Source organism: Poecilia mexicana, unplaced genomic scaffold (assembly GCF_051168715.1).
Source record: "Poecilia mexicana isolate PSO_F unplaced genomic scaffold, ASM5116871v1 scaffold_5, whole genome shotgun sequence".
In the NCBI taxonomy this organism is placed as follows: domain Eukaryota; kingdom Metazoa; phylum Chordata; class Actinopteri; order Cyprinodontiformes; family Poeciliidae; genus Poecilia; species Poecilia mexicana.
In genome coordinates, this window is record NW_028263374.1 from 14642319 (window position 1) to 14655430 (window position 13112).

General features: G+C 40.2%; 1 protein-coding gene across 1 annotated transcript in view; it reads left to right on the forward strand.

Annotated features, from left to right (window-relative positions):
• tex264a (testis expressed 264, ER-phagy receptor a) overlaps positions 1–12630 on the forward strand; it is a 70586-nt gene extending 57956 nt beyond the window's left edge. Inside the window, exons 3-4 of the mRNA XM_014988302.2 lie at positions 2196–2367; positions 11528–12630. Coding sequence (XP_014843788.1) covers positions 2196–2367; positions 11528–11907 — 552 coding nt within the window. The 3' untranslated portion in view covers positions 11908–12630. The remainder of the gene's footprint in view (positions 1–2195; positions 2368–11527) is intronic.
• Positions 12631–13112: the final 482 nt, after the last annotated feature.

Consider the following 13112-nt stretch of genomic DNA (forward strand, 5'->3'; position numbering starts at 1 on the left):
CCAGGTGATTCATATCATGTCCTACAAAATCTTTTGCAAAGAGTAGATTAAAAACTATCAATCCACCAAGACCAGCTCAACCACAGGAAATTGAGCTATGCGGCTGCTTTTAGCCTTTTTTTTTTCCTCCCCAGATCTCCTGAGAATAAACACACTTGTCATATAAGCCATGGCAACAGCTGAAGTATGTACATTTACTTCAATAAAATAACCTGACTTAAAATATCTTAAGCTACACTTAGCAGATGAGTATGAAAAGAATGCATCGTAAAACGAACAAAAAAGTAAAAGTAAATTTCTCCATTCGGTCTTTTATTGTTTAAATAGGAAATGTTACAATTGAGATTTGAATCATGTTTATCTTTAAAGGGGGGTGGATGGCATTATGTAAAAATAATTTTTTGAGCTTTATATCATGTTACAATCGCTCACTCCTCATCAAAAGCATACCAGGAGGGCTGCTTTGATTCTTTTATGCATGCATGAGAAATCATTTAATTTCCAGTAGCAGCCATTCAGAATGCAAAAACTCTTGCTCCTCACAAAGCTGCTCCTTGAATCTGCAGTCTGCTTCCCAGAGCACCCATCCCCTGCCCTCACCCTCCCCACAACTCCTCCAGACTAGCGGCAGCAGCAGTGAGCAAACATGTTGCCATTTGTGCGACATAAATAAATTGAACTGAATTAAAATGAGCCTTAACTTAAAATGTACTTTCGACTCTATTTTCTGTGACTCTCTTGGTCTCAGTTGTGCGTAATTTAAAATCTGGCCATGCTGACTGGTGTCTACTCTAGGAGGACGATGACGACTCATGAGTTCTCACAGTAACCATAGTTAAAAGAATAAAATGTCACACATTTTAAGAATGTACTTACAATGAGAAATGTCAGTTTATGATGAAAGGCAGGCTAAATTTTATCTTAAAACATTTGACATCCTTTCCTAGGTGTAAATCCATTGTTTAGCATTCAGTCTTTGACCACCACAGAGTAATCTGTCACTTTGTTACAGATCACAGTTCAGATCGTCCTGCCTCTTGCCGCTGTCCATTGATGGCTCATCAGAGAGCTCACTCCTCTCTAATACTTTTTGAAGATTATGGAAGGCATGAAATAATTACGTAGGGCTAGTTTTGATTCCGTACAGAAACCGTACGGCTGAAGAAGAGAGTAGAGATTTGAACTTTCAGCCCGAAATGAACAGCCGATCACCGAACGTGGAATAAGAATGAAATGAGATTGGTTCTCTGGCAAAAGAATCTCATTTTGGCTCTGCACTGTAGCAGACTGTAAATTTTTCACCAATTTGCGTCAAAATTGTATAAAAAAGGGCCCATGATAAACAAATCACATACCTTTAGGGGAGTGAGAGGACTTACTGTTTAGTAAAATGCATTTCATAAAATTCCATTATATCTGGTTTGCCAGCATGAAACATGATCAGAAACAATTTGACAACAGCTTTATAGTTAATTCAAGATGCAGCTCTTTTTTTTTTCCCTGAGTGTTGCATGGTCTGACCTCTGGTTGAACTTACTATGTCTCCCACTCCTGGACATTTTAAATAATTGAGTTGAATGCTTTGCAGTTGTGAATTAATTTCCTCACTGCAGAAGGCTGAAAATGATGTGGAAATAATCTTATAAACTTCCCACCGTGATGCGCATCTGCTAAATACGCAAAGAGGAGTCTTCCTCTTTGACATTATTTTTTACAATGTCTACATGTCACTTCTTTCTCATGCTTTACATTGTGCATTTCTTGGTGGTCGGTAAATTATGTGCATCAGGCTAGCAGTGTGTGTTTCCTCTTTACCTGCTTATTGAGTATGGAACCCGTGAGGGTCGGTTAGTTATATCTGGTAACGATGGAGGATTTCTGTTTCTGATAAAACTCTCTTACTTCATGGTTGTGTCTCTGCCTCGGTTTGTGAACTTGAGGCATTCCTTTGAGCTAATGATCTGTGCACTGTCAATCATTTCTACACCTCAATGCTTTTCAGAAATCATACTACATACAAAATTTTACTCAGACAGACACCGAGTTATAAAACCCACCCTAAAAATCAGGGATGTTGTCATCGCAACGGTTTAAAAATTTTAAATAAAATTACTGAGACGATCTTTGCGAAGATTTTGAGACGGGATCATACATGTGATTTCTTCCTCTTTTTTTTTTTTTTTTTTCCCTTTTAGGAAAGGAAACTATGTGCCTTCCCATTTATTGAGATTTTCCACTCGGATGTCATCAACTACATGGCTCCTCTGTGTCGCCAGATGGACTTCTATGTGCCAGAACTCACAGAGCAGGTCAAAACAGACGGGAAAGACGAGGACTCTGATGAGGACAGAGGAACTGACATTACAGGTAAACCGTCACGCATCTCCAGGCGCTGTCAGTTGTTGTACAGGGGGAAACGAAACATAGAAAAATACCACTTTATGTGTCTGACTGGAAGAAATGTTCAAAACTGATGGGTAGAAGGATAAAGGAGAGCGTTAACTCACTGTGAAAGTCTTGTTTTTGCTGACCTCCAGTGGTTTAACTTTTCACAGGTGCGTATCAGAGCTTCTGACAACACCCAAACACACCCATCACTGAGACCCTGGAGCTACTTTACTCTTTAAAACACCTAAACAGGCTTGTGACGCCATATGATCACAGTAAAGTAAATCGATCTGAAACGGGTTTCTGGTGTTCTTAAGAAGCTAAAGAAGAAGATAGATGTGCCAGCTTTTATTTTGTCTGATGCTGCTTTGACTCTACCTCATCCCCTGATCACTGAGAGCAGGTGACATGAGTGTGTAAATGTTCTGTCCGCTCCGCATGCCGCGTCCTCTCTGCTGCCGTCTCGCTCGTCTTGGAAACTCATGACACGGCAGTATTGATTTTTCCGATGTACAGATTACAAGAGAAAGAAAATGATGTTTGGATCAACTAAAATGCAGTGACATCTACAGCGACTGTGTTAAAATAACATTCTCAAGACAAATTTAGCTGGCGGCAAATCTTTGCAGAGCCAAAAGTATTCACTCTCTTTGAACCCTTTTGCATTTTGTGGCATCACTCTAACACACCTGGATGTGTTTTATTGGGATTTCATTTGATAGATCAACAGAAAGAAGCAGGGGTTTGCTTTTTTTTCTGAAAAGTGTGGTGTACATTTGTTTCAACCCTGAGCAGATAATCCAACACAACCAACTATCCTCAGATTTCTTCTCAGACATTGCAGCATTTCTGTGAGGCTTTTAGAGAACATCAGTGACCCGATGAAGAACAAGGAACACAACAGCAGACTGGTCAGGGAGAAAGCTGTATGGATGTTTAAGCTGTGAAGACATGCCAGTCCGCCTAAGCTTAAAGAAGGAGAGCATTAATCAGAGACTCATGGTAACTGAACCGTGATACAGAGCTCAGGTCTGAGACTTAACAACCATCAGTCACTCACTCCAAACATCTGGTTTGGGAGACGAGAGGAAAGCCACTGTTCAAAAAAAAAAATAATATTTGAAGTTTTCCTCAGGGTACGTAGGGGACACATCAACAGTCTCACATCAACATGTGCTTGTATTAGGCTTTTATTTATTTGTTGTTTTTTGTGTGATTTTAAGCATATTTTTGTTTCTTAAACTGTCTCAAATGTTATTTTATAACATTCTGTGAAAGGCTGTGAAAGTCGTTGTAATTTCTCAACTCTAACGGAAAATAAACATGACAAAATGTGTATCTTATTCAAAGGAGAACGTTCTCTTTAATTTCACAAATTTAAACTCCTTACTTGGTATTCTTAACAAGCAAGCATATTAAGAGTGAATGTAGTATTGCTCAAAAACAATATTTTATACAATAGCTGCTGAGCCCATGCATGTTGATGCTATCTTTGAGTCAGTAGGGGCTATGTAGACTTTGTAGCTTGAATTTTTAAGCCAAAGTACTTTCTGCATTTCATCTGCTTAGTGCTCATCCTAAATTTATACCCCAAACTTGGAAATATTGACTTAAAACTCAGCATGTCTTTGTAAATATCACTCAACTTTCTGAGTCAGTTCCCATCTCTAGTTGTGATTTCAACAGATGTACATAATAACTGAGCAGGAACACTAATGGTTGCTTTCTCAATCAGTCCTCTGGAGTGGGATGACCCAGGTAGAAGTTATTCGGAAGCCAAGTGGAAAGAGTTGTCATTTTAAGCAAGAAGAGGAAACGAGCAAGTCGTCAGAGGCCCCTGAGCATATTAGACATAAACTGCAAACAGTGATGTAGAGCTATTGTTAAGGCTGTAAAATCTCAACGAAAACACTGTAACATCAAAATGATCTAATTTCACCTGACCTAAGCTTAACCTCCAGTCAGGTTGTTATCCAGCCACAACATGTGTTTTACACCAGCGGGTTTTAAAAGTCAAAGCCTCGGCCTTCAAAAACACGACTTGCAAAGTAGCATTGCAGGCCGTGAACATTATTTTCGGGGTTTTCAACAATAATTCAGGAGCAGTGAAACTCTGTGTACGGCCCACTGCAGCTCCCCGCTCTGCGTGTCTCCGCTCACCTGCAGGTCACACACACACCGCTGTGTGTGTGTGTGTGTGTGTGTGTGTGTGTGTGTGTGTGTGTGTGCGTGTGTGTGTGTGTGTGTGTGTGTGTGTGTGTGTGTGTGTGTGTGTGTGTGTGTGTGCGCGTTTGTTTGTAATACCTTGTGGGGACGATTTTCCTGACATATGCTACGTTGTGGGGACCAATCGCTCCTCGTGGGGACCTGAGCCTGGTCCCCACGAGGGGAAACCCTGTTTTTGGGTCAGGGGTCAGAGTTAGGGCTAAGGTATGAATTGAGTTTTGGTTAGGGTTAGGGTTAGGTATGTGATGGGTAGGGTTAGGAAAAGGGTAAAGGTAAGGTTTAGGCTGTAGAAATGAGTAGAAATGAATGGAAGTCAATGGAAAGTCCCCACAAAGATAGCAAAACAAACGTGTGTGCGTTCGTGTGTGGGACAGACACCAGGAAAGCAAAAGAGAGCAGCTTAGCACAACATCTTTGATGGCGATGCTTCCGAAATCAAGGCGCTGACTTTATGAAAGCGGGACAGCAACTTTTTCCTGAAAGTTCTGTTCGCAGACGAGGAACTGAAGGAGTTTTAGTGGGAACAGAAACAACAATAATGTCTATAAAAAAATATACACACTTTATCAAAGCAATGGGACCCCGACTGGGGACTTTTTGCACTTTGTCTCTCTAGTAATTATGTGGTTTATAGGTCCTTTGACGCTTTTTACAATTTCTCATTCCCAGCAATGTAGTGTTGTACATGCAGCTGTACAGAATATTAAATTCTGTATGTTTAATAGAATTGAATATAACTGTGTATGAGGCACTGTTTAACACAATAGCTGCTTTTACACTGCCGGTCCCATTCAGGATAACACTATTTGTGTCCAGCTTTGCAGTTAATAGTGTTTTTTCTTACCTCTTTATCACAGCGTAGGCTGTTTGTCACCCTTTGAAGTTTCCACTCAAATACTGAACAAAGCAAATAGATCCTGTATCGTCTGAAATAAATTGTTTGTTTTTTTTACTTCTTTTTTTTAAACCTCATTCTTAAGCACTGTGTGTTTCTCTGTAAGACCACCTCAAACCAGAGGTAACCTTCTGGTTCAGTGAGATTTTCCGGTGGTTTTCCAGGGAGCCGTACTGGATTCCTGGCAGGGACTGCGGAAACGGTTTTGGCCCCGGCTTCCACCCCTTTGCCTGGTTTTGTTCTAGCGACGGAACAATTTGTTTCAGTGTGAGTAAATTCTGTTCTAGTCCATGGGCTCTGAGAGTCCTGTGCATAAAAATACACACAGTAACCAAGAGCGACATTTTCGGGAAAATAATAGAGCAGCGGTTTCTCAGAGGAGAGCCAGAATCGATGCCAAGACTATACAGATGTCGCTGGTGCATCCAGCTTTATCAAGACAGAAAGAAATCTAAAACCTTTTCGTTCTGTTCAGTGTTCAAGCAGGCATGATACGACAGAAAAATCCTGGTTCATCCTTTTTGAAAGGTTACATGAGCCAACGTGAACTCCTGAGATTAATGCAGGGGAAAAAAAGTAATGTGGTTTGATAAGGGGCTATTGCATATTAGGTGGAGTTTTAGCAATGATATATATTATTAAAATGTTTAAGATGTTGAGGAGTGTCTTGTTGCAGTATTTCTAAAAATAAAACTTAAAACAGTTTTTCACTATTAGAGCAATTTCCCCCGTCATATTTCTTAATGAGTGTCTATGGTTTGCATAATTTGACATGCAGCAGAAGCATACTTCTGAGTCTGCAGATTTATTTGACTGCAGTAGCGCGATACCTAAGAAATATGGTCTTGTAAGAATCAGACTTATTTTTGACACTAAGCTTACATCCTATGCAATTATTGTGATTTTTAAAACATTTTTTTTTTACTTGAGATATTTACCTTGAAAACTTTCCCTGCAAATATCGTGACCTTCTGTTCATTCCGGCCAAAGCAATTAGCAAAATCTGAAGTCGGTGTAATTTAACTTTTAGCCAGTTAAATTACGCTCCTCTGATCAAACGGACAAACCATTAGCTGCGTGGCACAGCTAAAGAACAAACCAAAACTTTAAAAACAGAAATGTGGGATTTAATTAACACGTTTTGTATCAGTTTGCGGTAATGCTATGTGGAAAAAACATCAAGCTTCAGCAAAACCACCAATAAAGGCACGAAAGGAAACTTTCATGAAAATATTTTAATTCGGAGCATTCAGATTCACTGTCCATGTGTAAATTGTAGTAATTAGCATAAGTAGCCTATATCTGCTTTTTCACTGATGAGGTCAATGGGTTCAGCATTGCCCAGCAGCTGTGGGGAATTGATGCGATCATGTCAAAAGCATGGCTGCATCAGCTCCAATAGGAAACTGACTGGTTTTCTGCAGCTTCCCCAGTGAGTCCAGAATTGATTGAATTTCCTGCTCAACGTCTTCGCTGCTGATGGACAAGCAGTTGTTTTAATATATTGTGAAAACTTTGTCAAAAAAAAAAAAATCATCTGTGTCTGTTTTGGTTGAAGTAATTGAAGATTTCAGTTTGAATTTTTTGTTTTTTTTTATGTGGTGAAAGTAGGATGTAAAAATATGCAGAATTCTGTTAAAACTACTGTTGTTACTCGAATGATTCTGCAATCCCTTCCAGCTGTTTTAAAGCTCACACTGACGTTACAGAGATATAATCTACGGGGCTCTTTGTGGTTAAATATACATAACTTCATCCAAATATAAGGCATTCAACAACATTTGACGGATGACGGTTCTTTGCTCCCCATGTTGCTTTGGATTACATTTTTTTGGGTCATTCTGGGATTTTAACTGCTAAAATCACGACAAAGATTTGTTTAAGTAACTCATATTGTATTAAAACAAAAGTATTTTCCAGACCCAAAGCTCAGTTCCCAAACGTATGTAATCTATTTCATTGCTTTAGGACTTTTCTAAGATGACATGTTCCAGCGCCTGGGAATTGAAAGTGCTTGAATTTAGATGTTAGAAATGACTCGTCTCACACTCGGTTTGGAGAATATTTCAGTGAAACTTCACAGGTTTAGATTCTGGATGACACCGCCATCGACTCTACATTTGTTTCTTTAAAATATGATTATTACTTGTCACATTTTTCTTGATATGGTGGGATTGTTATGTAGTTGGGTGTTGAGCTCCATGCGGTTTCTTGCAGCAGAACAAATTTCCCTACGGGTATAAATAAAGGTTCTTGGACCCGGAGGAGCAAATAAGTGATGTTAAAAAAGACATTTTACACAACATAAGTTAGTGGCACTTTATGTGCTGGATTAAAACTTTTCCAAACTTTTTTGTGTGACTGAGTTTTTTAATTCTCATAGTGTGCTTGTCTTGAGTAAAAATATTGCAATATGATGATGTTACGTCAAAAGAAAAACTGGGGGTAATTTTTCAGCCAGCTGACCGAGCAGCAACAGGTGCTGGAGGGGGCAGTATTCTGTTTCTTTATGCTCCATACTGTTGTAAAAAAAAACTGCAGTCACCCTAACATTTTCTCTAGTATCTCATTGAAATAACTTTAAACCACGGTTGTGGTGTGATGCAAAATGTTGGTGATTTAAAAAAAAAATACACCTTTTAAAACCTTTAACAATAAGCAATTCATCGCTTTCTTCATAATTGGTTTATTGCCAGGCTGCCAGGTAGACCTCATAGGACACATTAGCAGATTTAGACAAATAGTGTTTTACCCAGAAATCCCTAAATGAGGATCCCAATACGCTCCTGCCACTAGGTCGGTGTTCATAAACAAGATGGTCCATCTCATTTAGCACTTCCTAATTTCTGTTTATACATCTCATGTCGGACTTGTCTCACCGTCCGCTCCAGTTCTGCAAGCTCTTTCACCGTGTCTCAGCTGTTTCTGTAACTAATTACCTCTCCTCTGTTTCAGCAGTTTGAAGACCAAGACCTTCATCCGCTGCTAATAATCCCAATGGGTCCAATTTAGTAATTCATTTAGGCAAATGTTTTCCAAAAGACTTCCGCTGGCTTCTACCGCTACACAAATTTTAAGGCTTGCATGCTGATTTTGAAAGTGTGGAAGTTGTCCGGCATGCTAAGCCTCTTCCTCGAAGGTGCTGCTCAGAAGAAATTACCCTAAAAAGGCCAATTAAAACCCATATAATTCCTTGCAGTTCAGTGTTACTTATCATATGAAATGAGTCTCAGTGGAGCTTCCATGTTATTGGAATTAAAACATGACCCATCCACATGCGGCTCAAACCAGGACCACAACCAAACAAAATTCCTTTTCCTCCCAGAACCCATCTTGTAGGTTTTGTCTGGACTTGCAACCCAATCACCAGATGTTATAAATAACTTATATGAAGTTCACATGTACACTGCAAGCGGGATCGCATCTGCTTGGACGTGATAATTAAATTGGTGGAGATTCAAAAAATGTAATAATAAAAAGAAAAGGCTGACCTTAGGGAGCATCTCGGAGACTCCGTGTTTATTGTATTTCTGTCCCTAATGACGCATTTCAGTGCCAGCCCACGCGGACGTGCGCCCGATGCTTATTGGGAGTGTAAAGGCAGAAAGAAAGGGGATGAGCATGGCGTCCGGTGGGAGAGCAAAGTCAAGTCAGGATTTATCTGTCAAACGCGTTTAGCGTCAAGGCCGGTCACTTTACTGGCAAAACACGCCAGGCATGGATGAGAGAGAGCATGATGCATTAAAACAACGATGCACCTAGCTGCAACAAAATTAATTGAAAACCATATATTATCAGCTTGACCAGATTTGTATTACAGTGATTGGAAACTTGGGTTTTTTCTGGTCTCCTTCACTCTTTTCTTCCACCCGTCTCTCTACTCAAAGAGACCGCCGGAGGTGCGATCGCTCAGTGATATTTGTTGTGTAGGTGGCAGGTGTGACGTGCTCCTTACATTTCCCAGAGCTGACACCTGCTCTGCTTTCATTTGCAAATTTTAGAAAGTCCTCATGTTTTTCATTTGCCAACTTTGCTCCGTCCATCTCTCTCCAGGCCGTGGATTTGTTGGACGCAATTTATTTCTAACTTCCGTTTAATTCGTCATCCTGTCAACTTTTTTTTTTTTTGCAGTTTTCCAGCTGTGCACATTCCAGCAACAACAATCTGGACCAATCGCTTAGATGAAAAAGGACCCTTAGCTCGGGGTAATGAATGACAATTGGCTCACAGTGAAACGTAGATCAAAGGCTAGAAAAATATAGTCTTCGACGGAAAGCATTAGCACACTGATCATGTCGGTGAGGAAATCTCCATCTATTAAGCAAATGGATGCACTCTATGATACAGACAAGTAACATTGCAGAAGACCAGCCCAGCTGCAGCCAGCTGCTGAGAATGAAATGCACAATAAGGTTGAAAAGTGTGAAACACATGTTGATGAGTCATCTGGGGCGCTTTATAGGAAACCATTTTTTTTTTTCTTTAAATATTACCGTCTGTTATATTTGAACTCAACTAATTGGTCACATTTCTCTGCTCTACAATGTATTGCAAAAAAAAAGTATACCCCTTGAATCATTTCATATTGTCCTGTAACGGCTACACATTTCAGATTTTTTTGATAGACTATTAAAATGCATGCAATTGTGAAGTGAAAGGAAAATTATCCTTTTTCTTCAAAGTGTGACATATTCTTTTCGTCATCCATGAGTCGGCTCCAGGACTCTTGAGTTTTGTCTCCACCAACTTTGTACATCTAACGACTTAAATGTTTGTCAACTTTTCTTGCAAATTTGCTCAAGCTCATTTTTGTTAAACTGGAACAGTTTGTAGACGTGGATTTTCAAAGCATGCCACGGATTCTGAAAGGGATTTAATTAAACCACATTCCATTGCAGCTTACTTTTTGCCACTCAAATTGTTTTGTAGCTCCTTTTTTATTTGTTATTGTGTTATTTTGTATGTTCTGCATGCCTTGTAGCAAACTGTTTACAGGAACTCAAAAAGCTATCTTCACAGAGACCTTCTTTAATGAAGGTCAGACTGGTCGAGTACTATTAATTTTCCTTTGGACATCTTGTTCCCTCACCTGAGTTGTGGATCTCTGCAGCTCCTCCAGGGTTACCGTGGGCCTTTTGGCTGTTTCTCTGACTAGTTTACTTCTTCCCTGCCTATTCACTTTAGGTGGACAGCCTTTTCTTTACTTACAGTGGAGTGTCTCTCACCTTTGGATGACCGATGAGATGTCCAGACTTCTCCACAGCTTTTTTTTTTCCTGACCTGTCTGCTGTGTTCCTTCGTCTTCATGATGCTGTTTGCTAACTGAATATCACCGTCTGTGTGTAATTGAATTACACATATTGAAATTAAATTACACACATTGTTAGGTGACAGGTGACTGCTGAAGAGGATTAGTTAAACTAGACTTTACTAAGGAGCATTGGTGTAATACAAATACAAATGCACTCCACACTTTTTAGATTTCTGGTTCAAAAACTGTGTATTCTTTTCCATCTCCTTAAAGGTTATGCGCTGTTGTTGTGCTAATCTCTCATAAAATACAATGTAGGTAACATTTTTTTCATAGCAAGACAAAATATAAAACATGTTCAAGGAACATAAATGCCCTTGTAAAACTCTTCCTACGTGGCTTTACTTTTCCAACACCGTTATTTATAAAATACATGAATGACGATATTGTATGGATTCATTTAATAATCCATATTAAATGAATGTGGTTTTAGACAGATGTAAATCATCCAGTCCAAATATCATGGTAATAGACTCTCACGTTGGTATTCTAATAAATTGTTGACATGTTATCTTTGGCCAAAGGTCCATATTTAACCTATCACAGCATCTTCTTGATAAATTGGCACGCATTTCCTGGTTCACAAAGCCTGAAATTGACATGCTTTTGCCACTTCTCATTTAAGTTTTTTTTTTTATCAGATTTGCACATGACTTTTTAACACAGTCCCGGTTGAATCCCTCTTAAATTTTTTTTAATTGCTGCAGGTGCAGATTCCCACAGCGACGTGAGCTCAGTGAGCGGCGGCGTGCCTTGGGACAGCAGGGAGACTTCACTGGCAGCTTCCACCGCTGCCTCTCTGGCCTCCTCTCTGCCCCTCAGAGACATAATGGACTCAAATGAAGACAATAAGCACAGGGAGCACAGCGACAGAGGTTCAAACGACTCTGTGGGCAGCGGCTCATCCTTCGAAGAACTTGACATGGACCAGGAGGAGCTGGAGGAGGGAGACGGGATGGAGGGCGAGAAGGAAAAAGAAACCCCCGAAGAAGAAGAAGAAGAGGAAGGAGAAGAAGAAAAAGAAGGCGCTGGAGAAGAGGCTGGACTGGTTGCAAAGAGGAAGTTCCTGGGAGACGGAGAGGAGTAGGAAGGACGCTGGAGAAAGAAGGGACGTGGCTGTTTGACTGGCATGCTAGAGTGTTTCTCAGCTGTGCTGTGGTTGGTTATCTGTCAGAGTTGTTGGTGGATCTAAAGCTGTTCATGCCATGACCAACACCACCTTTTTCCTGCACCTTCTAACAAAGCCTGTACTCTTTCTTTAACGTAATCTCAGATTTTAGGGGCCCTGGTTGTGTGTGTGGATGCTGCCAGGACGGAGCATCACTAGGGGAACCAGCACACGATGCGCAGTGACAGGTGTTTTCATTTCAGCCAGGATACGATGTAACTGTGGGTCCGTCTTCTGCAGATTTTTGGAAGGTTCGATTTAAAACACCTAAAATTAGGAGTAATTGGGTTGTCAAATACATAAACTGCTGCTGTTTTAGCGATTAGACCCGATAAATTATTTATTTTAACAAAAAAGAAAAAGTAAAATCGGAGGCAATAAAACAACTTATTGACATCACCAGCTTTTCCTTCGAGAGTGTACAGGTTATTCTGTCATAATCACTTTTTAATGCGATCTGTCTTTCCAAATTTACACCTTTAACCCACTCTTCACCCAGTTTATTTTCTTCCCCATGTAGCCAGAATTCATCTATCAGAAACTAGTTGTTGATATTGTACTGGAAATGTAGAAATGTATTGCCATGTTTGTGTCCCTCTGTGTTGAATAAAATTTTCAAATGGGAAGTGTACCTAAGAATAATTAGTCTGCCTCTCACACGTGCAAAATAAGACGCTGGCGCTGTTTTTTTTTTGTTTTTCTTCTTTCCCCCTTCAGAGACGATGGTTTGAACGCGCCTCGATCTCAAGGTGCTTCTTCCTGAAGTGCAATTTGATTTCCACTACAACAGGCACATAATTTTACCTCGCGGTCTGAGGACGTTCTTGTTTATCTGCTTCTTCTCAACAGTTACAGAAGACGTGGAGGAGAGTGGGTGGCGGCGCTTTCCGCAGGCCGGCGACGAGCGAGCGAGCTGCTCATAAGTCATTAAGCTTGCTCTTGGAGGGCGACTGTTTTCAAGGTTTCACAATGGAATGATTGCTGGTTTTGCTGCTTCACTTTGAGTTCAGGTGGGAACAAAATGACAGCTGCTGGAATCGGCGCTAATGATTTATTAGTGAAAGTTATGCTGTTTTAAAGCGATCATCGGGGAGCGAATCCCTGCAGCATGCTGGAAGCGTTTG